The sequence below is a fragment of the Megachile rotundata genome, chromosome 8 (assembly GCF_050947335.1).
Source record: "Megachile rotundata isolate GNS110a chromosome 8, iyMegRotu1, whole genome shotgun sequence".
NCBI classification, from domain to species: domain Eukaryota; kingdom Metazoa; phylum Arthropoda; class Insecta; order Hymenoptera; family Megachilidae; genus Megachile; species Megachile rotundata.
In genome coordinates this window covers 14,833,230-14,857,595 of record NC_134990.1, presented here as the reverse complement: position 1 = coordinate 14,857,595, position 24,366 = coordinate 14,833,230, and the positions used below count along the sequence as shown (strand labels likewise).

General features: G+C 41.5%; 1 protein-coding gene across 1 annotated transcript; it reads right to left on the bottom strand.

Annotated features, from left to right (window-relative positions):
* Positions 1-7,293: 7,293 nt before the first annotated feature.
* Positions 7,294-24,326, bottom strand: LOC100882005 (uncharacterized). Its single transcript, XM_003702914.3, has 3 exons — positions 22,424-24,326; positions 15,563-15,647; positions 7,294-10,484 (listed from the first exon to the last, which is right to left on the bottom strand). Exons 1-3 carry the CDS (start codon positions 22,463-22,465, stop codon positions 9,880-9,882), a joined length of 732 nt encoding a protein of 243 aa, XP_003702962.1. The 5' UTR covers positions 22,466-24,326; the 3' UTR covers positions 7,294-9,879.
* Between the last annotated feature and the right edge of the window lie 40 nt (positions 24,327-24,366).

The window sequence follows — 24,366 nt, the reverse complement described above, 5'->3', positions numbered from 1 at the left end:
TTTGTTACATTTCTTCGAATTCGAGGATGCAGTTATTTTTATAAAATATATAACAAGGATGAGGATAAAGGAATGAAATGTTATATTTTTTCCATCAGTCACGTTTTAATAATAAATACAACTAATGAAAAAATACAATTACATTTTCTACTGTAAGGTAACTTATCCAACTGGATCTTCTATTAAGAAGAGTATTTACTCGGAACACACTGCAGTTATTTATCATCATTAACTAACTAGATTCAAAGTAGATCACAAATCTCGCTTACATTTAATAGACTATAATTATTACGCATTACATGTACTTCTACTCGTTATTTTTTTATCGACTAACACGAGATCACGTGCATGCCATCCGACGAATCCTAATCATCGCTTAATTATCTAATTAAATCGTACACGGCGTTCTATCATGTTGACTAGCAATACACTGTTTGGCATCGTTAATAATATCCCTAATTACAATGACAAACTGATTATCCTACGATTTGCAGAGGAATATGCATTCGTTTATTACACATCATATTTCACGAATTTTATACGCTTCAACTCGAAGCAAAGTTATTTCAATCACCGTGACGCGCGTATTTTTTACCGTTTTAATTACAACTAGGAAATTTTGAAATTACAGGAGATCATAAAAAAGCAATTGAAGAAGTCTCGAACGTTTCTAGACGTAATTGCGTTTCGACGTAACAGAGAAATTAAGACACTCTGTTATACGATTGCCTCTCACTGCATAAAAATAGGAATCCGTTCGCTTTGGTAATAAGATTGCAGGAGTAGATTGCTGAGATCAATGGTAGACGAGATCCGAGCCACGAAAAATCGCCTCGATCATCGACTTCCGATTAAACTTTCCTCCCCTGGCCTCGACGATCGCCACCAGTTGCTGATATCGTTTCCAAGCGGTCACCGAGGCCGCTTCCCCTTCCGGTACGTTCTTAATCTTCTGATACACATCCGTGCTTCTGACCGCAGCCTCGGAAGTCTCACAGACGCTTTCCGTATCCGGTATCATCTACAATTTTACGCAAAATTTGTAAGAAACATAGAGAAAATTTTCACGAGAATTAACGACGCGATTCAGATTACGATCGATCCAGTTACCAATTAAAATACCTATCCCGAGTCAGAAGGTTTTTCTAGTTAACTTCTTGCCGCTATTATCTGTCAAAGTTGAATCGCGTTCCTGCATCCCCAATTACGCGACAGATGTATTTTTTATCTCGGCTTAATTAACGCAAATTTTCCCCGGTCACAATAGGGGAATTAATCTCCGTCTGTTTTTCTATCGGTACAGCTAATTGTTAGCAATTTTCCTGGCTCCTGTAATTCGCTCGACACGCTACAAAAGCTTCCGTTTAATCACCAGCCTCGATCTCGAAACGTTTGCTCAGGTTGACCGATGTTTGTAGGACGCCGTGTATACACATGTAACACAAGCCTAAAGCCAGCCCCCGAAATCAATACTCGGCATTACACTGTTACTAAGGATTCCCATCCCCCATCGTCAGATTCACCCCCGTGCCAGCCACAGCCGGGGGTTCAATGGCCAAAATACAGGCCTCGTAGCGTTACACTTTGAAAACGGCCGCCACGTTGCCTTCGATTGTCTCTCCTCTCTCTTTGTCGCCCCCTTTCCTCTTTTTATTTTGTATTCAGAGCTTTCAGAACAGCTTCTATGAGTCGACTCGATTGCACGGAAAACGATGAAAGCGTATTGCTTTATCCGAACGAGAACAGTTGCAGCTTTTAAAAAAAGCTTTTCGTTGTTTTCCGATTCGGTGAGTGAGTTGGTAAGATGAACAATCGAAAACAATGAAACTACGAACCTTTCTGTGTTGTTTCTTTTTCACCGCGTATTGGAAATGGAACGCAAAACTGAATATCGCAGATAGCGTTCACCCTTTTACCGTGGCCAGGCTATCATCCGGAGAGGGTGAGTCGCAAATTTCGACTTCATCCTTTTACCTACTCGCTCTCTTTCGAATTATCATCATCGTAAATTAAAAAGCTTCGTTCGAATAATTTCCCCAAAATAAGAACAATAATTTTAACGATGTAATGCAAGAATCGCTGCTTTTTACGAGTGGAAAAAAGTTCAATTTCCTTTCTCTTCTCTTCTATTTACGTTCGCAAACTTTAAGCATAGCCAGGAAGTTCTGAAAGACCCGGAGAGAGGCACTTTAACTTTTTCCGCTTCCGTTCCGGCCAGCAACGATAAACATTTATCTTCTTCGAAAATTCGCAGACATTGAACGCTTTTAGTTGGCCAGTCAGGAAAAAACCCGTATTAACAAAAGTTTCTCGAGGTATTGCGGCAGTTTATGAACGGGCGAAAAAATAAATTACAATGCCACGCTGATTGCATCTGTCTTTCTTCTGTACGTTTTCGTTATGAATTTTCTTTGTGCAAAAGATACGGACGTTTCGAAACGCGACTCGAGACTTTCGAGTGGTAGTTAACGAGTTTAATTCATACAGTGCTAATCGAACGATCGAGAGTGAAAAATTTCACGCGGTGAACCGAGTCCGTGAAGATAAAACATCGTTTCGATATAATATTTAATTAAGAGAAAGAATATAGACAGCTTGTTGAAAGAAAAAGTTTGTGAAACGAGCTAATTTCGAAGTCTGCCGAAGTAATTAGTGGAGCTACGAAATGAACCATGAAGGTTGAAGGTTGTTATTAACTTCGAGTTACCGGCAGCTTATTAATTAAAAAGATTGAGCAGCGTACATACTCTTCTCGCTAAAGATCGTGATTCAATTTTCTCGTCACTGTAGCACCAACTTTCAAGATAGGAGTAAGAAAGTTTGATCGAACTCACGTTGTCGAACAGCGTCCTCTTTCGGCCTTGCCCCCTTCTTTCCTCTTCTCGATCCAATTAACCGTACGGGTTAAGGTCGTTTCTCACGAGGATGTTCGTTCGGAAATCGGAGACGATGGAACGCCGACGAAAAAGCAGATTCGGAGCAGACCACGGTCCAAGAGTAACTGAAGAAGGCCAACAAACGGCGACCATCAGCTGGTTTCCCGATTACTCTGCCCCCCTCTACGCTCTGTGAACCCACATGTGCCGACCATATGGGGGGAAAAATGTTCGAGGAGGGCTCGAGAGACAACCAGGGTACCCACCTCTTTCGTTTGCACCCTCGTGGCCCAACTTCCGGCCTTAACTCGCGTGCCAACGATTTTTAAACCACTCGCTGTCCCCCACGTGCTTCCATCGGATTTAGCCGAATTTTTAATTCCAGTTCGCTTAATTCACCGTACGATTTTATAATTCTCTTTTCAATTTGTACTCCGAGAAGACCAGGAGAAATTAATACGAATATCTGCTAAGAATATGTTATACCGTTGTCCATTTATTTGCGAGGATGACTTCCATTAGGAACGCTGGAGATTGTCGGTGAAAATGGATCTATTTAGCCGGGCACTGTCTGCATTCCACGATGTCCACGGTATTGTCATGGGGGTCTCGTGGCAGTCCGTTGTGAAACGCGGAGGGAATCAAGTAAATTGGCTAAATTGCCACGTCCGAGAATCGTAGCACGTCGATGCAGTCGCGAGATAGAATCACTCGAATTACAATGTAGAATGGTTTGGACGGAAACATGCTGATGTTTCCATGCACAATAAGCCCGGATCTTCCGGGACCAGCTGCTGTACACCTTGGTCATTTCATCGAATTAATTACCTCGTTCTTTTTCTTATGAAAATATACCCTTTTAAGGACCCTGTAAAACGGAATAAGAGTACCTACTAAAACAGTGAATATGTTATCGTGGAAGACCGAAATTGGAGAATGTCGACATTCACCAGATTTCGGTCTTTCACGGTAACAAATACATAAAATGATTAAAATTCTGTCAAGGTAAACGCGTCTGTTTAATCTCTCGTGCCTTCAAAATGATCGACTTCGAAGGAGCAGATTTTACGCAATTTCGAAATAAATTTCAGCAACATATATCATCGTGACCCGAATGCATCAAACCTTATCGAAAAGAAGTTACTCTTTCCTCGCGCGGTTATTGATTTTCATATATTTTTATGAATTACGAGACCAGAGGTAAAGCTATTTTTATTACGGCTCGAGGAAAAGTTTCTTAACGTGAAAATGCTGGAGCACAAAGCACGATGTATATACCGACAATAAAAGTCTCGCGAGCGTAACTATGAAAGTGAAAAGTTTCGTGCAGCGACAGATGGCTGCAATGTGTGCAGCTCGTTGCAAGATATTAAAAAAAAGTTGAGAATTCTCGCTGTAAATTATTGCACGGAACAAATTCTTTCTCCTATTTTCACTGGCTTATTTTGACAAATTGTTTATTCTCAACCCCTTTGGTTTGATACGAATTCATAAATGTATGTCGCTTGAATTGCGACTCAAAGTTTAACTCTTCGTTTTACGAAATTGCTTCGTAAAGCGTCAATTTTAGTATCTTATTAGAGAATATCCAATATCGGTAATATTTCAAAGGGTAGGGTTATTTTCGTCAGCCTCAAGCTTCAAATTAATGTAGCGTTTTATGTCATGAAATTATCAAAGAAGGTAACAACCAGTAAATTTGTTATTAAAATTGAATGTTGCTAGATCGATCGATCCTAGGGTCAGAAAATTGATTTCACTGGAAATCATCGAATCCAGCTGCGCCTATTCTTTAATGGCCAATCGGCGCGTGCAGTATAAAGGCACACGACACCACTCTTACAGCTGCCGGAAGTATACATCTGCCAGCTTCTACTAACCGTACCGTGCAGTTTGGCCCACCTTTCCGTTGCACACACATTTTTCATAATCGTTTTGCATTAATCTTGCAGAATTTTATCAAAAATTTCATCCTACAATTAGTTAAACACTACAGAAGGATGGGAACAATGGAAGACAGAAAGAAAAGGACCTCATTTCGGAAAATCAGAAACATCTGCCAGGAAACAGAGATCCTTGATTAGGGCTCGTGCTGAACACCTTGGCTTCTCGATCGTTGGAGGTTGAAACGGTGAAAGGCGCTCGAACTTCGAACAAAGGAGATCTTTTCGTGTTCAAACGCCTATAATTTGAAGGAAGTGTTCGGTAAAAGAGACTGATAACGATCGATTAATGTCCGACGCGGATAACTGTACATATCGAATTAAGTAAACAAAAGGAACCTGCATTACCGCGCTGATTTTGACCAGGATGCTGCAACCGGTTCTCGAGTTTAATTAACGTATTACAAGGACCGATCAACCTTCAATTTTTAAGTAAACCTTACCTGAATCTGACACGTATCAAAATTTACTCTCAGTTAACGACAGCAATGGCTTCTTTTTCTTCTCTTCCTTCTCTTCTTCGGTTTCTTCGAAGTGCTTTAATCTTCAAAAATTGGACGTCGATCTTTAAATTAAATTACACGTATAGGTTTCTTCCAAAAAGAAAAACATTTATTTACAGTAGACTTGTATCACCGAGTTCACACATTATCATTGTAAGACATCAAAATTCACCAACGAAAGAAATAATTCAAAGTCAGAACCTGTAGTAAAATTTGCCAACTGGATCTAAAATATCTCCGTTTCTCGGTCAGTAGATCTCTTTCCCTTCAGAACCCTTTCGCCAGGTCGTTATTCAAACTTCATTAACTTCTCCAGCGATCTCTAATCATCCCCGAAACCCAACAGCCGGGTGGTAGTAATTTTTGTTGTTTTTTCTCGGCGAAATCGTTTCGATTTTTTGGACAGGCTCCGGTGCAGATCGAGTCGCGAGACGAAGAGGGTGGCTGCGAGGGGAGAGAACAGCTGTTTCTGGATAACCGTCAGGTGGTATCCCGTGCTCGTCAGCTGCGGGGGTGAGAATACGAAAAAGGGTTGAGCAGACATCGAAATTTTCGACCACTGACGACCGAATTCCCCAGGCTAGATGGATCGGAAAATCGAGACACGAATATTCCTGGGATCCAGCTTCCTTCCTACTTTTTTTCCTTACGCCTGCTGCTGTTATGTATCCTGCAGATGCTCGGGACATGAAACCAAGTGCGTCGTTTTCGAATGCCATTGCAAATTAATCATTCTCGAAATGGATAACCTACAAGCTTGAGGGTATAGAAGAAAAATGTTCAACTGCCAGAGATTAAAATCTTCCATCCTTCAATTACACATCAGTTTGGCTACAAAGTACTAAGTACATAATATTGGGCTGCAAATTAATAAACGAATTCCTGAAACGAGCAATGTAAATTGATGGAAAAATGTTCAACTGCCAGAGATAAAATCTTGTAACCCTCAGTTACACTTCAGTCTGGCAGAGTCCTGCGTTATAGCAAATTAATAAACGAATTCCTGAAACGAGCAGTGTAGATTGACGTAAAAATGTTCAACTGGCAGAAATGAAAATCTTGCATCCTTCACTTACACATAAGTCTAGCTACAAAGTCCTAAGTACATAATATCGGGCTGCAAATTAATAAACGAATTCTTGAAACGAGCAATCCACAAGGTTGACGATATAGAAGAAAAGTCTCCAACTGCCACAGATAAAATCTTGTAACCTTCAGTTACACTTCAGTCTGGCAGAGTCCTGCGTGTACAGCAAATTAATAAACGAATTCCTGAAACGAGCAATGTAGATTGACGTAAAAATGTTCAACTGGCAGAGATGAAAATCTTGCATCCTTACAAATCAGTCCTGAATAAGGAATCCAGTTTCGATTGGAATCGAAGAGGAAACGTAGCCGACAAAAGTAGCCGATCGCTAATTGCCTGGAGCTACTATCGGACAGCTAGATCCTTTTACGCGAAGATGGTCGCGGATGATTCCGGTGGCAGTAAGAAAGCGCATAGATTCCCTTGGTAACAGCAGCCTCGACTTATTTTCGCCGGACGAACGTCGAAGAAGACAACAAAAGTACCTCGACGGAGCAGATGCATGGCATGTGCTACGAACCCGACACCAGATGCCCCATTGGCGTAGAGATCCCCGTGGCAGGCAACCACGATAAACCTGACCATGGGATTCTTTTCAAGCTGGTCGCGTGCCAGATAGATCCTTTCCTATGGGTTCATGGATCTTCCTGCTTTTCATCCCCTGCGCCCTCTCTTAACAAATTGCTTGTACATTCGAGTTTAGAAGAAAAATTTCAAACAATCTTAATATTTAGTAACAACGAATTGGCTGTAGAATCAGTAACATCGGTAACAAGTTGATACTTATTCAGAATGCTTCAGTGATGATTTGTCTGTGTTTTATATAATAGAATATAAATAGAAATACCTGGAACAAAGAAAGGTTTGACAAAACCACACGAAAGTTAATTAACTTAGCGTTCGTTTATTTTACTGGTCAATGTTATCTACAATGATTTATTGTAAAAGTAACAATAGTCGTGTATAAGTTAAAACGATATATCATACATATGTACAAACGATGCGCCTGATTAGCGACGATCTCGAAGTTCTTTTTGATTGTTTTTAAAGAACCGACAATTCTTGTTAACCTTTAGGGAAACGAGTGATTCACGATCGAGGAGAAATCGTCGATCTAGAGCCACTCGAGACGCTATTGATGATCCTATCTAACTGAACTCCGCTTTAGAATAATCGGAAATGTTTTCGACATTCCGTGGACAACGCTAGATCCGAATTTGTCGTATACAATTTTCCACCCGTCGAACGTTGTACCTCATCCTTCGATTTCTTCGTGGAGTGAACTTAGTCGGAATGGGAAAAATAAGGCGGAGGCACTTCGCGTTGGAGAAACATTAAATGAGATACAACGTTTAAATAATTTATCTATATCAATCCTCGCACGGCAGAACCATGATCGACCTTTTGATAGAAAAATAAGGAAAAGTGCCCATAATTTTGATGTCGAGATATTTAATAAAAATCTTGATTCCGCCGTTCGAGAATTTCCTTTTCGTGATTGTTCTTTGACTCGGAATTCGCACACGCTTACGATAAAATAGCCTAAGAATATTTTATTTCAAATTTCGGACGTCTCTTCGCGCTTTTGTCGCTGTTCAACCCACTGACTACGAAACCGTACATCTTGTCTTAAATAAAATATTTTACATTCTTCGATCCTCGGAGAATCAATGTAAAGCGAGTGAATTTCAGAGAGTTGAACCGCAGTGAATTATACGCGATAAAAATCTGCAGAACTTTTCCAAACAGTTCGAAATTCATTGAGAAATTCAGAAGGGTATAGAAACCCGTATTCTTCGTTCATATCGATCCAGCGTATGAACCTTTCTCTCCGTTATTGACATCGTTTATTGACATTCGTTTCCAATGGATTGAAAGCCGGAAGAGAAAACTTGCATCTTAATCCTAGCTCGTTACAAATACAATAAATAATACGTGTAATAAAGATTGAAAAAAAAGAGAGACGATAATTCTAAGAGAAGAATAACGACGACGATTATAGTAGATAACTAATGGCGATATATAAAAAGGATACAAAACTCTGCTAGAGAAAAAGGAAGAAAACGTTAAAAAAAAACTCGTCAATTTTTTACGATCGAACGCAAACTCGTGGATTATCGTACACGCCATTGGATATCAAGTTCATCTTCCTTTTGCCGTCTGCTAGAAACCGGATGGATCTATTGATCCAATTTATACCGTGAAGAGAAGATTTTGATCGAGTAGGAAAATGAAGTCATTCTGAACATCCTCGGTGAAACTTCACTGAAAAACCGAATGAGGAATCTTTGACAGCGTACTTGAAACGCGTAAGTACTCGAAATTAGGGTAAAACAAAGATATTTAAAACGTTTCAAAGAAGCGACATTCTCACGATAATTGCTCGAAATGAAAACCCGCGTCGAAGAAAAGAACGAACAGCCATACAGTCTGGCCAAAGTTATGGTGAAGTTCGAATCCACTTGACGAGCAGTCTCACGGTTGCGAACGTATGAAAGCGCGTCGTTTGCTTAACAAACACACGGTGAATGCGTTTTAATCTGAATGGAAAGAGAGTTTCTTTCCACTTTATCTTGGCAGGAACTTCTGCTTGGGCAAGATCGTCGCGTTGGACGATCGTGAAACCTCGAGATGATTGAAATAGCGAATGTGGGACAAGCTATTGAAATTCATACAGCGTGCCCTCTTACAAGAGTCATCGGCACGGGGTAAATGAAGTTTTAACCTCTCGCACTTGTACATCCATTCACCGTGTCGAATGCGCGTTAATTAAAAAGTAAATAATTATATATTTTAGAACGTCGCGAGAATTCGTTACGAAATTTAGAGAAACAGAATACTAACAGTATCGAATACGGCGTATCTTCTCTTTATAATACATTCTCGTTACATTGTCGCCTATTAAACCGTTCTATCCAATGTCGCAGTGAGAGTCTCGGTAAAAATATACTTGGGAATCTAGAAACGAGTTTCTTATTGACAAATAGAATCGTAGGTACCTATGGCTCTCTTAAAGAAGCAGAAAACTGTTCTCGGAAGGTATCTTAAAACAGCATCCCTCAAAGGATATCGGTAACAGGTGGCCACCTTACTCTCCGAACACAGATTTCGCCCACATTCGTTCCTCGAGCAAAGAGTAGATATAACAAGAGGCGACACTAAAACCCTCCTCTTAGAGAGAGGACACAATTTAAATGTCCAAATTAAAAGAATCGGGGTGCGCTCAAAAGACAGTATAATACACAGAAAATTTATTACAAATTATTAGAGTAGATTTGCGCAACCAATTTGAGACAACGTTTTAACAAAACCTAACCAACAGAGTGTCGCCTCTGGTTTACCCTGTGCCCCGATATTCGGGCAGAAACACCCTCTCGATCGATTTCGATTGCCGGATGAAGCCTCCCTCGACAGAAGCGAAGGCTCGCTTTTAAAAAAATACCGTCTCTCGCGCTTCGATAAGACCCATTTTACGCGGTGTACCGAGCGAAGAAGGCCCGTTCCCTCTGCAGCTCCAGATGGCTCTTCATGGCCAGCACCGTGGGATGATGAGGATGCAGTCCCTCGTCTTCCACGAGATATCGCAGGGCTTCCGCGGTGCACGCGTCCCACCCCGCGTTCCAAGATCCCGATACTTGAGGACCGCCGCCTTCCGCTTGCTGGGTCATCCTCGAACAGGGGTCGAAACACTGACGCGTCTCGAGAAATCCTTGATCCTTGGATACGAATCGGGAGTCCTGTTTCTGGCACTTATCGGGCAAACTGTTGCGATAACAGCTTCCTTTGAAGCTTGGCTCCGGGAGACGACCACGTTCCAGGCAATTGGTGTCCATGAAATCTATAGAGTCCTTGAAAGAGCTTCTGGCAGGGATTCTGCTCGACTTCTGATGAGTTTGTTGCTTCAGTTCTTTGGCTAAAGAGACCAACTGATGCAACAACCTGGCGTTGTCCTCTTCGTCCTCGTCGTCGTCCGGTTCGTCCAAGTCCAGCTCTACGCCCTCGTCTTCGGACGAGGACATCAGGTCCTCGTTCTCCTCGTCCACGCCCAACAACGTCAGTAACCTCTCCGCGGCATCTGCGCACAGGAAGGAAATGGATTTCTGAAACTACGCGATATGTAGAGTCGTAATATTTACCGATCCGCGAGCGACTACCGTCTCTAATATTTACAGAGGTCAACATCTCGCTTAATGCAAAACCATCGACCAGTTTTCTAGCGTGCGACTCGCGTCAAAGTCGAATTGTGAGAACGACGGAGAGGAGATGAAAAGATTCTCGAGGCGCGTAGAAACCAGTGGCCGAGAAATCGAGACCACCAGGGTTCGCGAAAGAATCGAACACGAAATATCGCCGACCGGAATTTCGGTTCGACTCGGTGGCCCGGTTTCGCGGCTCTCCTGTGGGAATCAAGCACCGTGAACCTCCCATGGGAACTACCTGTCGCTACCCACCCCATCATCCGTCCTGCGAATCATCGAATTTCGCACGAGCCTCTCTCCTTTTTTCTCTCTCGTCTGGTCTTCTTTATGTCGTAGTGCGGAACTAGCGTGTACGCGCACCCCTTGTGAGAACCCCTTGTTGAAGGGACGTCAGGTAGGGCCAGTTCGTGCTTACCTGTTCCTGGGAACTACGTGGATATCATCCGTGCCGAGGGTGTTCAATTAACGAATATTTTATGAGACGATATTTTTGGGAATCGACGTCTCGAACCCACCGATGTTTCCTTTAAAAGGGGACGTTCGGAGGGGACGATACTTTGGGAAGCGACGGTTCAAATTTTCAGAATAAAGGAAACGGAAGGAAATTTCAGTGTGAGAATCTTTATATAGGTCGAGATTTTTCTGGCGATTTAGGACATCAAAAATTTACGAAAGGCTCTGCAAAGGTTTCGAACGAGGTGGACAAAAGATCGAACGAGAAATTGCAAGTTTGCAAAAACCATTTGACTACGAAGGATTTAGAACTTGTTTTCGGATAAATGCAGATAGAGGTTCAGCGTGGAGGTTAAACGAGGAAGTCTACTTCCCATGAATTATGTAACAACATGTTGGCGTTGCGAGAGTAGTTGGAAAGCAAAATTTGCGTTTCTCTTATGGAAATAACGTTTATATAAATAGACTGTATTTTGCTGAACAATGAAGCATGCAATTGTTGATAAATGACAGGATGAATCTTTGGCAAAGTTAAACTTTGTATTCCATTTGACGACTCGACGTATTCGCGACCGATCTTTAATTACGAAAATAATCAAAGTCCTATTTGATTACGAAAAATATGTAAGGACGAAACGAGTTTCGATTAAGATCTCGATTTCCATAAAATTGAAGAGGAAACCGACGAGAGCGAGCAGATTACGTCCATCTCACGAACCAGACGATTTTTTTCTCCCGATAGACTGTTTTTTAAGAAGCCTTACACATTAGCCGCTTCCTTTTTTTCTCTTTGTCCCATTGACACCAGAATAGAGTCTGAACCAGTCAGGAACGACTTCATTGTTTTTTTCCCACCTGAGGACAACCCCCCAGGACGTGGATGCCGGACGTTCCCACAGGGATACCTAGATTTAAATGTCTCTTTTCTATGGTCTCTCAGGACGGGGAGAAGCTGGATTGAGTTAGGTTAGTCAACGATTTAAAGGTCTCGAGGGGTAACCAATATGTCTAGATACGTTCGATAGGTAAGGGGAAATTTGTTTTCGCGTGCAAGTAGTACAATATCGTATGAAGCTACCAGCTTTGAGCTACAGGTAATTAGAAACGCTATACCGAGTAAATTTCCCAACTTTCCGGGCGTTAATACTACGCTGTCTCGTATCGCGAGCGAAAGAAATCTAGCATCCCCCAAGGAACGATCTACAATTACGCTAAAAGCAAGAACGAACGTCAAGCTCTCTCGTTTTATCTTGAAAACAATCTCGCGAACAAAAGTTTCGGGGGAAAAGTCTGCAAGAAACATTCTCCCATCGAGTCGTTAAGAAGTCCGGAAGAGAAATGACATTCTGACCGAAACGAGAAATAAACTTCGACAACTTGGAACGTTTACAAAGAATTACGTAAAGATCGTTCGATAAATCCTCGAGCGGGGAGCGTAATTCGCGGAGGAGAATCCATCGAAAGCTGTAAGAGGAAAGGGGTTCGAGACGGAAGAAGACTGTTTGGTCGAGAAGAAATTTATTGATCATAAATCGCGACAAATTCGATGGAAACGCTCGATTTGGTCTTTCTATTATTCAACGGAATGGCGCGTGGCACCGATGAAATTGCTTCTGTCCTGAACTTTTCGTCGGAAGATTGAAACTCTTGCGACCCGGGCGGAACCCGTCTTCCCATTAGCATATAAAATTCATATCTCAAAAAAAGGGGTCAGTGAATTCGAACGGAGTTAAGGGAAAAGTTATTTTCCACGGGCGTGGCAACCAACCGAGCTTCGTGATTAATGGTAACGAGCCACAAGAACTTTAATGAATCTTATAAATGGAGTTTGAAACAGTCCCGCGACCGAGACACAGTCGTTATCTGTCCGTTGTACCGATACACAGGGGGTCGGTTTAATTATCACCCCGAAACGAGACCAACACACTGTTTGTTCCGAAATTTGTTCCGCCCTTATTTCAAGATAACCGAAAATGGACAAATAATGTTTGAAGCTACGAGAATCTCCGGGGACAGACGTGAGAACTGTTCTTACAGATGGTGAATTTTTTTGAAGGAACGTGTTTTGCGACCAGGCAGAAATTGGGTCATTCGTGGTAGGAAAACGGGGATTCATTGAAATTCTCGAAGAGGGGAGGAACCCGCAGGACACGACCCTTTATGGTGGGTCCAATAAAAATTTCCTGGGATTTCTACCTATCCTTCGGAAGCAGGTATACTCTCAAACGGGCAATATTTCGAAAGAGAATTTCCCATATTCCAGGGGAAACTCGATTACCCCTGTTTTCGCTGACCGACGACCCTGCACCTTTTCACCGTTTATTGACTATACAATATTTTTTATTATTCATTACTGTTCTGTCTTGATTCGGTGGTAAATTCTTCGGGTTTCGATTCGATATTGTAGGCATTTATTGGTTTTATATTATTTGTATGACCTGTTAATGTTTATTATAACCAGTCTTATGTTATCTTCGAACTGTGTAATTTTTTTAATATTTAAATATTGTTTCGTTAATAAATGATTTAATTAGTTAAAGTACTACGATATAAACGACGGGGATACGAATAACAAATTGGGTAGGATCGTCGAATCACGAAGAACATTCCCAGAACCTTGGCAATTTCCCACAGGAGTAAACCTAAAGAGGCTCGTCCCTCGAGATACTTGAAAGCAGTCGATAAAAGAGGCAACGGTTGTCCGAGAGGAACTTCCGTATTGGTTACATTCGTCCTCAGGAACCAACGGAAAAAGAACAAAGTAATTCTCGTGTGTACCGATATCGCCCGATCGTAATTGCGATCTTCAGGATCGCGCGATGACTTCACGACAAAGTATACCCTCCGTTTGCCACTTTATAATCAACCGACTCGCGTATAATCGTTCCTAATTACCCGTTCTCCGTGTCTTTCACCTTCAAATGGTAGTTTCACCGGATTCCTTCAGGCGATAGGGAATTTTTGATCACGCGATGCTCGAATCGTATCGATCGACGTTCACCTCGATTTGCTTCTTGTGTTTTATTTCAATTCCACCGTAATTTTTCTGTTTTCGCAACATGTTATCTCAATGACATTCTCCGATACTGTAACTTAAATTTATGACACGTGTTTCGTTTGGACGAAGAAAAAGATTGCAGAAATATGATTAGTTTACAAAATATACGAGCTGAAATGGAAAGAGTCGAGACTCCGGTTGATAATTATTGAAAACGCGTGTCCAAGTGTTTTTTTATTGATTCGATGCTTTGAATCGCTCGTGTCTTTTTAACGGGTCCCGTCGCTTTTAGAGGAATAGGATTTGATAGATAGCATCGATTCGACAAAGCTGGAACTCGTACGCGGTATCGCGATAATTGGCTTTAGGATTGATTACCATGGATTTCGAATTCAATTTCGTGTCACCTGCCGTGATACTTTTAACTTTCTATAAGATAAGCTTCTTCAAGAATCCTCTTCGTTAAATTGCACCAACTTTATACTCTGACATTTTTACGCGCCTCTAATTTTATTAAAAGGGATGACCTTTCCGTTCTCGTTTCGTAGAAATACTTCAACTATGTTGCAAAACATTTTAATGATACGTTTATAATTCGTTAGCTGCAAGCGGTTTCTTCATGGTCGAGAAAGCATAAAGTGAAAGACCATGACAAAGAGTTTTCTTGCGGTTGTAAATAATTATTCCGTCTCGGGGATATTAGAGAGAAAATATTCTCCCTTTTGTACGGGCCCAGTAATTGCATTCCTTCCAATTTCCCTCTCCGCGAGCCAACGTTTATTTAGCTTAACAATTTCCGAGAACCACCCTTTCTGCACCCACGAAACAACCCCCTCCTATGAACGATATTATTCTGTCTCGTTACACGTCCACTACCCCCTCCACTCTTCTCCATCCCTTTCGACGATCTAATTAACGAGCAAATAAAGTGCACGAATGCACTGGTTTCCAGGGACGAAGGGGGTGGCGTAAAACAAGAGGGTAGTTAGGAACAGAAACAGAGAACGAGGATATTCCAGAAGCATTTGCATTGCAAGAAACTTGTTTGCGCGCTTTTATAAATAGCTCCAGGGATAATGGTATTACTTGTGAACGAGAAGGGAAGTTAAGGGACGAAAACACGGATGCGACTGTGAATAAGATTCCCGAATAAAAAGCAAATTGAAAAGTTTAAGCCAAGGGATCGTGAACGTTACCGTCACATTATTCTGCCAGTATTTCACGATACAATTAGAGCACGTTAATTCTCTCGATTAATAAATTGAAAAGTTTCAGCTAAAGGGTGCACAAACTGTCTGTTCCCATATTATTCCAGCGATATTAACGCGTTGTTATATTTTCAAAGAACACAATTAGATTCAGGTTCGCAAGAATGTACCGTGCTCAATTTCACCCTCGAAAAGCCACCCCATTTAAACGAAAACATTCTGCTCGTTCGAGCACTGGTTGTCGTCGAGAAAGGAGGATAAAAAAGCGTTGGGCGAAGAATGAAAGTTTAATTACCTCGAATAGTCGGAGATGAATCTGCGACGTCGTTCGTGAGATCCAACCCTCCTCCTCCGTCACCCTCGCAGTCCATCATCGTGTCCTGAAATTGGAAACTTCTTTTAGAAAGCTCTCTTAAAAGGCACTCGAACAAATTACCGTCGCTTGATTCGATTATAGCAACGTTAGATGCCTCTTTCAACTTTTATATCGAACAAATTACCTGGGAAGGGAGAGAAGACGGATCGAAGACTCCAACTTTTAATTACGAATCTATCGGCGAAAGTTTATTAATTGATACAGCGCGGTAATACCTCGCGCAAAAAATATTGTAGACAAAAAGAACTTAGGACCTTGATTATCTTGTTACTAATTTTGATGCCCTCGTAAAGTATTCCTCGCTTATATTAATGAATGCCGTTATAAGATTGTACAGATAAGTGAAAAGTAAGGAGCGGTTTAAAGGGACCGCGAGACCGTTTAATTCTTCGGGTAATGAATGGGGGATTTCACGGAAAATCGGGGATAATTAAACGTTCGCGACGATCCATTGCAACCTGCAATTCTGTTGCAATCGTTATTGCATGCGAAAAAGTCGTAATTAACGTTCGTCGATTACAGAGGACCAGGTTAACACGATTGCCACCCTATGGGACCGGTTCGTAAGAACTGCCTTTTGGTGCCGTTTCAATTTTCGGACCTATCGGGACCGTCAACAGGAAGTGCCGACAGTCTCTTGGAATTTCGTTAACCCTTTTGATGGATACTTCTCGTTTTCATGAATATCTGCTTTTTTTTACTGCTGCCTTCGATTTTATGGCTATATTAAAACATCTTTGTTATTTGAAATCTTTGATGGGTTAAGAAGCCTGTTCTTAAACGTTTCTACGATGTACATCGTCAAAAATAATGGCCAAAGATTTACAGTCTTTAACCCTGTGCAGTAGAAGGTAATTTGTTTACAAACAGCAACTTAGTTAAAAAGTTAAATGAATTTTCTTGAGGTTATTTCTTTACTAATAATTTCCACTATGTTTATACACCGCACGTGTTATAGAATCAGTTAAAAAATGCTTATTTAAAATTATTGTATTAAATAGAATGCGAGTCTCGAGCGCAAAGGGTTAAAATTGTTTATCAAATCTTTCGACTTTCCGCATGAAATTTTCTCCCAAGCTTTCCCCAAATAGAAAAACGAATGTCGGTGCGTCAGAAACTTTCCTCTATCGTAAATATGACACCGTAAAATTGGGCCTGAAGAGCGGAAAAAGTGGCTGGAAGCCAACGATACGACAGAACTACTACGGCCACCGTTGCTTTTCACGTTTATTGCTCTGTGTCTCTGGGTCACTGGGGTGTACACTCATTTTCACGTGCAGCAACCACCAACCCTGATGGTCGGCAATAAATTTTCCGAATTTACGAACCAAGGTCAGCCATAAACTGGCCACTCGGTAGCAAAACGAGTGTTAAGGAAATTTTACCCTCAACCGACCCTGAACGCCTGCGGATTCCGAGATTTTCTCGCGGCTCTTTAACCTTATCGTTTTAACTCCCGTCGAATACGCCAGCATCTGGTCAACTTGCGTGAACAAAACGTTTCCAACAAGAATCGTTACACGATTTCGAGCAAATTGTCTGAAAACATGCAAATGCGCGACTGATTTACCTTTGGTGTATCGTAATTACATAAGCATGAGCGATAAGGATTTCTGAAAACATGGACCGAAAAAGGCTTAAATAAAACGTTTGATAACGTGAAAGGAGAAAAAGGGAGAGAAGCGTATGCATTTTAATCGACCAGGAAACGCGATTTCGACCGTTAGTTTACAAAGTAGCTCCGAATATGTAAATCCCTATGGCGGAGAAACAACTTGCAGGCCGTAATTAAAGAGGATTGCTCGATTTATGCGCGATTAAACGTAGACGGGAATCGAATCGATCGAACGGTCCTGCTTCATTGTAATTTCAAAAAAAAGGAACCCTCCTCGAGAACGACCGAGCTGGTCCGGTCCACGGAAAAATAAAGAACCCTTCAACGACGGCAGGAAAAAATATTTTCATTCGCGAAACGAGGCAATAAACGCCGATCGAACAAGCTCGGAAACGAAACGCGATGGACAAAATAATGCGCAGAGGAAATCAATTTGCTGCCTATAATTCGGCTTAACGAGCTCGGAATAAAATTAAGGGGTTGTAAAGTCATTTTTCAGAAATACAAATCAATACATTTATAAAATCGAACGTCCTTCGCGATTGAGAAAAGTATTAAAAGATGACTGAATGACTGAAACAGGTTAAACTGATAGTTGTAGGTAATAACGTAATTGTCATGTTTCGTCGATTACGATCGTGCGACAAATAAATTGAAACAGTGCTCGAGCAAAGTGTAAGATCACCGATAGCACGCAAACGAAAATACACGCTGTAGGTTGGTTCTCTTCTTTCAAAACTTCGCGTTAGCGATGGAAGTAAGATACAAGGCTTGCTAAATAAACGTCTGTAACGAGGTAGAAAGTAAAGATAGGATTAACGAGCTTAAAACTGACGTTTAAAACGCTAACCCTCGACGATAAACACGGATTTGTAATTTTTCTGTAGACCGATTTTGAAATGCCGATTCGGTATTTATTCGATAATGAACATTTCTATTTCGCGTTAAATCAGGCTAATTTACCCGTGAAACGTTAATCGCAAATCAGCCTCGTTATGCGCAGTAACCCCCTCATCAAGCTTATTAATTTTAAACGCGCATAAATGCCCGATAAACGCAACTAATTTATCCATAAAACGTCCGCGCAAATTAGTTCCGGTATTTCCCTTGTCTGCCATCGATCTAAATTGTAAATTCAAAGGAATTTTAATCACCCAGCGGACGTTCGCCGAACATTAATATAAATTAAATAACACAACCGGCGAGTTTTATCGTTCGTAAATTTTTATATCAACTTTCGTATGGTAATTTCATTGGTCGAAGTTAAAAGGGAATCATCCCTTATATTTTTCACCCTCGATTCTCTCTTTATCCCAATTTCTGAACTCAGTCGAGAGAACATTTATTCGGGGCACAACAGGGATTCTGTTAACCGTCCCGTTTTATCGGTGCCCGGTGTAAAATCGATTTATAACATGCAAAACCTGGCTGTCCCGTATCGGTATCGTATTTACGATACACCAATATATATCGTTTACGAGGCGAACTCCATGTTTTGTTCGCCTTTTTACGGTGCCTTGCACATCCGCCTCGTGTAAGAGTATCGATATTTGATATCGCTACCTGCCAATAACTGGTCGTTTCAATAAAAACGAGCACTGCATAAAAATTGTTTTAACCGAATTACGAGTGTACGGAAGCTCGTTTCCTACCTTCGCTCGTATCGATTAGTCGATTATCAGTTTATTACGAGTAGACTGTGTTTCGAATCATTCGACTCACGAGGTGCGATCATTAAGGGGGGAAATACCTTTAGACCGATGAAAATAAGCTGATTTTTGTGAATTTTTTTGAAGATTGTTATTCATATATTCTGCGGACGCATGTCAATCGTGTGATCCGTCTGGTCACAGCAGACGCAATCCCGAATCTTAATGATCGCACCTCGTACGTATTCGTTAACGTTGCAATATTTTTAGAAATTCCTCTAAATTTTTATCTTTGCGTCAAGATGACGCGCGGTCTGTCGCGTGACGGCAGCACTTCTTTCTTTGCAAATTAATTATTGATTTACATGGATCAGATGATATCATTCTGTCTTGTGTTTCCTCCATCGAATTTTAATATCATACCGTAAACTGTTCGATGACTAATAACGAAATTTATTTGAGAATTCGAGAATTCCCGGTCGATAAAAATATGTAGATTAGATGACTGAAAGGTCGATTGGTGGATTGAAAGGTCGATAGGTTTCATTGAACATTCCTTCCTGTCGGAATGATACCGAAATTGCTACGTTACAACCAATTGCACGAACCATTCGAGCTTGTTGTAGAGTTTGCAAAAGCTCTAACAACTTCTCCAGCTTTCTCGACATTCCTCCCTTCCCTGTCTTCCTCCCTCTCTCTCTAGAATCATTCTGGTTTCCCCGGGTCGCATTCCACCGACGTGGAATCTAAATTTCAAATGGAATCTTATTTCGCGACCGAAAACTTCCCAATTTTTTTTCACGAACTTCTTTTGAACTTTGTTTCTTTCCTTCGCGAAATTCAATTCTACGAAAGTACATATCCTTGCCAACTTTAATTCCATTTACTTCCTTCTGGACTTCAGAATAATTTCGCTACCGTCACATTTATAGGAATTTAACGAGATATTTGGTATCGGAAATCAATAATCGAGATACTTCTTTTTGAGCTTCGATACATCAAAAGATTCACAAACTTTGTGTATTAAACACTGTCTTTGTCTTAACACGTTGAGTGACACGTCAGTCATCGGTGACTGAACTTTCCATTCAGGCCGCAATATGACATAAAACTAAAAAATTTACATTGTTTTAAGCTGTTTAAAGTCCACTTAATTTTTATTTAATACGGGATTCTATTATTAATGGATTGTATTAAAACAGGGTGAACATAAAAATCATTGCTGTATCACGATACCAGCGCGCTTCTAAGCAGCTGACTAGAATTTCCTTAAAAAATCGCGTGGCACTCAACGTGTTAAAAATTTGTAAGACGCACACGGTGCGTCGCGTTGAATTTACAATTTCGATTTGGTAAAAATTCGGAGCAAACTGCCTTCCTTTCCGCTTCTTGTATCGTCTCACCGAACACCTCGCTAATTAAAAGGCTGTTTCGCTTAAAGCTGTCGCATTCCAATTAACATCATCCCCCTTTCCTCGATTCGTCGAACATTGAAGAAAACGAGACGCGGGTCGGTTTTCTCTCCGCGTTGCCTCTCTATCCATTCTGCAATTTCCAGCGGGAACTTTTCATCCGCAATTTTTCCATATTAAGCCGCGAGCCAGCTTCAAAGAGGGGAAAAACATTTTCTTCCACGGAGCAGTTTTCAACGTTTCAGAAATGGTGGTTGGAGCCTCGAGGGGTAGCGCGTTGCAATTACATAATTCACCGTCGCATCAGGATCTTGATAAAATACAAAGTGCGATTACACGCTGGCTGCCGCATAAGTTCCTACTGGCTGATATTACTTTCCACCGTGTATTCTCCTCTTTGAACTTCTCCCTTCCGGCTAGATATACCTATACACATATACGTGTATATACGGCGTCGATCTTCGGTTAGATTGCGGTTTTCTACGTAGTTGAAACTTTAATCGGAGTCACAATGCTCCTCGGTAGATCGATTTAAATTTTCCATTTCACCAGAGTGCCTAAATATTCGCTCGCACGCTCCAATAAACGGGTAATACTTTTAACGAAGAGAGGATCGTTTTGAATCGCGTATTTTGTTCCGAGGGACAAAGAGAGGAGACATCGGAAGAAGGTTGATGAATCAAAATCCTGGCGGGGACTCGGCGTTAATTGGATTTCCACAGAGGAGGACTTTTCGGTGGTACGCTCTCGACCCCAGGGAACAAAGTGTGTTTGTACTATAAATAGAATGTTGCCGTTTAGCTGGTAATGCTAGAGCATCGATCGTACCGTAGAGGAAATGTCGGTCGACGTGTATCGAGCTTGCTTTGCCGCTAATTAAAACGTTAATGGTACTCGGCACATACCAATTAAAGTCGATGCGCCCCCGTCAACTGTATTAATAGTAATTTCGCGAGCTTAATAATCATCGTTGTTCGACGGTCTCGAAATTACACGAGAATCTAAATTGCCACGGCGGTGGAAAAATTCTTCGAGATAATACATTCGGTTCGTTAATAAATTTTCTTGGTTAATGCTACTAATGCAACCCGTTTGTATGCAACGCGCGACGCTATAACGCGTAACCATAAAGTTTTGTTAAGGTTAAATCCCTTTTTAATTAAGCTTTTAAACGAGCAAGTTTGCCGATAAAGTAAAAAGTTGCAGGCAGAAGTTGAAGTTCTTAATTGGAACTGAATTTCAAATAACATTTTTGCTGGTATTCAGAGAGCCGGCAACCTGCGTGAAAGCAAACTTGTTTCATCTTTGATAAGACAGCTTAAGAAAATTGCCAGCAAAATTCTATTTCGCCGGTGAAAGGAGTCGAATAAAACTCGGCTACACCGGAAGCTATAGAAACCAACAACGCCGTCCAAACATGGAACGAAAGTAAATTTACATACGAGCGTTCAATAATACAACGTAGCCGATAATGGTTGTTGGATTCGCGTATTCCTGTTAAATTGAATGTCATGCAGTTATAGGAAAGTGTAGCGAATTCGCAAATATCGCGACTTTTTACGAGTTACATGCTCTTTGAAAAATACTCGACGTACTAACAATTGAACAAACATTAACTTGCGGAGAATTCCTTTGCAGAGATACCGTGCGAAAAATAAGCTCTTTCAGCTCCGAATAAACGAAGATTTTCAGGAGAATAGAGATTCAGGATTATGCAGAGTGAGTTAGAACGCGTTTCCTGTACGGGACCCCATAGACGGGCCACTACACTCTATTACACAAGGTGTTTCTGTATCACTTTCTCGCGAAACTATAATCGTCCATCCTTTTAGTACCCACTTATCGTTAAAACCTTCGTTTAATCCTGGATGTGAGCCGATAAATAAATTTTTAATTAGTTCCGAGTACTTAAACGAGTAATGTCAAAATCACGAATACGTCGGCCATTAAAATGCTAAATTTAATTTGTCATCGTGTCAACCGCACGCTGTCCGAGCGTCGAATATAATATCGGTTGCTCTAGAAAAGCACGTTGTTTCCTAAAAGTCCTGTGTCAATCTACGGAACGAGAACAAAACGATCGAACGATTAAAATATTACATACCTCGGACAAGTCGTCCTTCATCGTATCGCTGGTATCTTTCATGACTCTCGATGGAAACTAGCACCGACAACAATCACTCAACGCCCACGTTTTATCCGTTTCCTTCCTTAGTCTTCTTCACCGAGCAACGAAAAAAACCGTCCAGGCCAAAGTAAAGAGAGAGAGAGGTGTCACGAGCACATTGTTGTCCTGATCCTCGTAAACGCGTGTAGAAGTTGGCTCCGTTGGATCAATCGTATCGCAACGTGTCACTCTTCGTCTCCCTCTGTTCACTCCGTTCTCGTTTACCCGTTTACCGGTTCGCCGATTCACCGGATTACACGGCACAACTTTCCAATTCCCAAGTCGAAATTCCGCGATGGATAAAATGGTTTTTATTCGACTTGGAGGGTGGCGATCCGAGCGTGGCGAGCTCAACGGGCTCACGAGAGGATCCCGAGTCGATCCATCGGTGTACGCGGCTATGGAAACACTGGCGAGTGGTGTCAGGTAAAGCAGGGAGCAGGTCGACGGACAACCAGCAGGCAAGTCTGCCTCCATGACACTGTCCCCTTCTTCTTCTATCCTTTCGACGTCTCTCCCTTGCACCAATTGCTTGCAGCTGCCTTTTCGCCCCTCCACGATCACCGACGTTTCCCCTCTTCCAGATTCCCTCCCTGTTTCCCTGCTGGAACGCGATATAGTATCCTCCTCGTTCTCCCGTTCTCTCCTCTTCTTTACTCCTAACAACTTGCCCCTCTACTCTGCCCGACTGTATTTTCCTCATGTTTCTCCTCTCCAGTTTTATGTGTTCCTCTCTGTTAGACCGTTGTCGGTGTTCTTTCTTTGATAGAGAGGAGTTTCCTCGCTGATCGCGAATACTTCTATAGGAGGCTCTGGAGAACCGCGGTTTTCAAACGGATGTAAGCCCACAAATATGCAACCAGGAGCGTCCAACGAGGGTTACATAATACAAACAAGACGCACAGATAAAAATTCATAGAGGCAACGTTTAGTGGATAACAATGGGTTAGGTGTTAACCTCGAATGCATTATCGTCGAATAAAATTATATCTTACACGGTGTAACCCGTTAGGCGATCTAGTTGTTGCTTGACAAGGTTGTCGAAGGTATGGAGATAGATGATTGGTCAGGTAGTTGCTGGACGGTTCGTGGATGAACACAGGAATTTCAGGAATCGAGAAGCAGCTGTCGGGTTGTCATATATTCTCTGTAAATTGAAACGTGGACTTTTAAGATGGTGATTAGAGTCTTCATTAAGAGATTGTTGAACAGAGAATTTGGGCTACTATTTACGACCCTCTCCTTTTGGTGTATATTACTGCTCGTATCAGTCACGGCCAGACATTATTGCTTCAATTAATCGTCATAATTCGTCTACTAATGTCCTTCGTTACCTCCGTTATAACTTTTACAATGCAAATTGAAATTTGATTGCCGTCCTTCTGCCTTCAATCTTTCCGGCACTCTGAAACTAGAAAGATAATCGATCGAACTCGTTAGATTTTCGTGAGAGAAAGGCGATAAAAGTACGGAAAGAAGGACGGAACTATGTCACGATGAGAAAAGAGTGCGTAAAGCGAATTTCGTGTGTAAAAAGAAACATTCTCGCGGCACTCCAAAGCGATTCACGCGTTCTGGCGGAGGGCAACGATGCAGACGAACAGCTGCTATTTCACCTGTTCGATATATTATTTAAATGCTTCACCTGCCGTGATGTCAAGATACCGCGAGATAAGCGCCCAAACGTTTCCTGCTTTCACGACGATATCACGCGAGATTTTCGTCGCCGCTTCTTTCTCGAAGTTTTTCCTTTGGCGAACAAGCTCGCCAAATTAAACCATCACACGAATACATCTGGCCTTTCTTCGCTTGGAAACTCCGCTATCGCTACGCTGTACGATTTCATGTCCTATTATTATCGTGCTTACGTTCTTTAAGAG

Bases quoted from the DNA above. Each gene is read 5' to 3' on its own strand.
- LOC100882005 (XM_003702914.3), bottom strand. From the start codon at position 22,465: ATGAAAGATACCAGCGATACGATGAAGGACGACTTGTCCGAG. The intron at 15,648-22,423 runs GTATGTAATATT...TTCCAATTTCAG, and splicing joins TGAAGGACGACTTGTCCGAG to GACACGATGATGGACTGCGA. The intron at 10,485-15,562 runs GTAATTAAACTT...TCCTGTGCGCAG, and splicing joins TTCATCTCCGACTATTCGAG to ATGCCGCGGAGAGGTTACTG.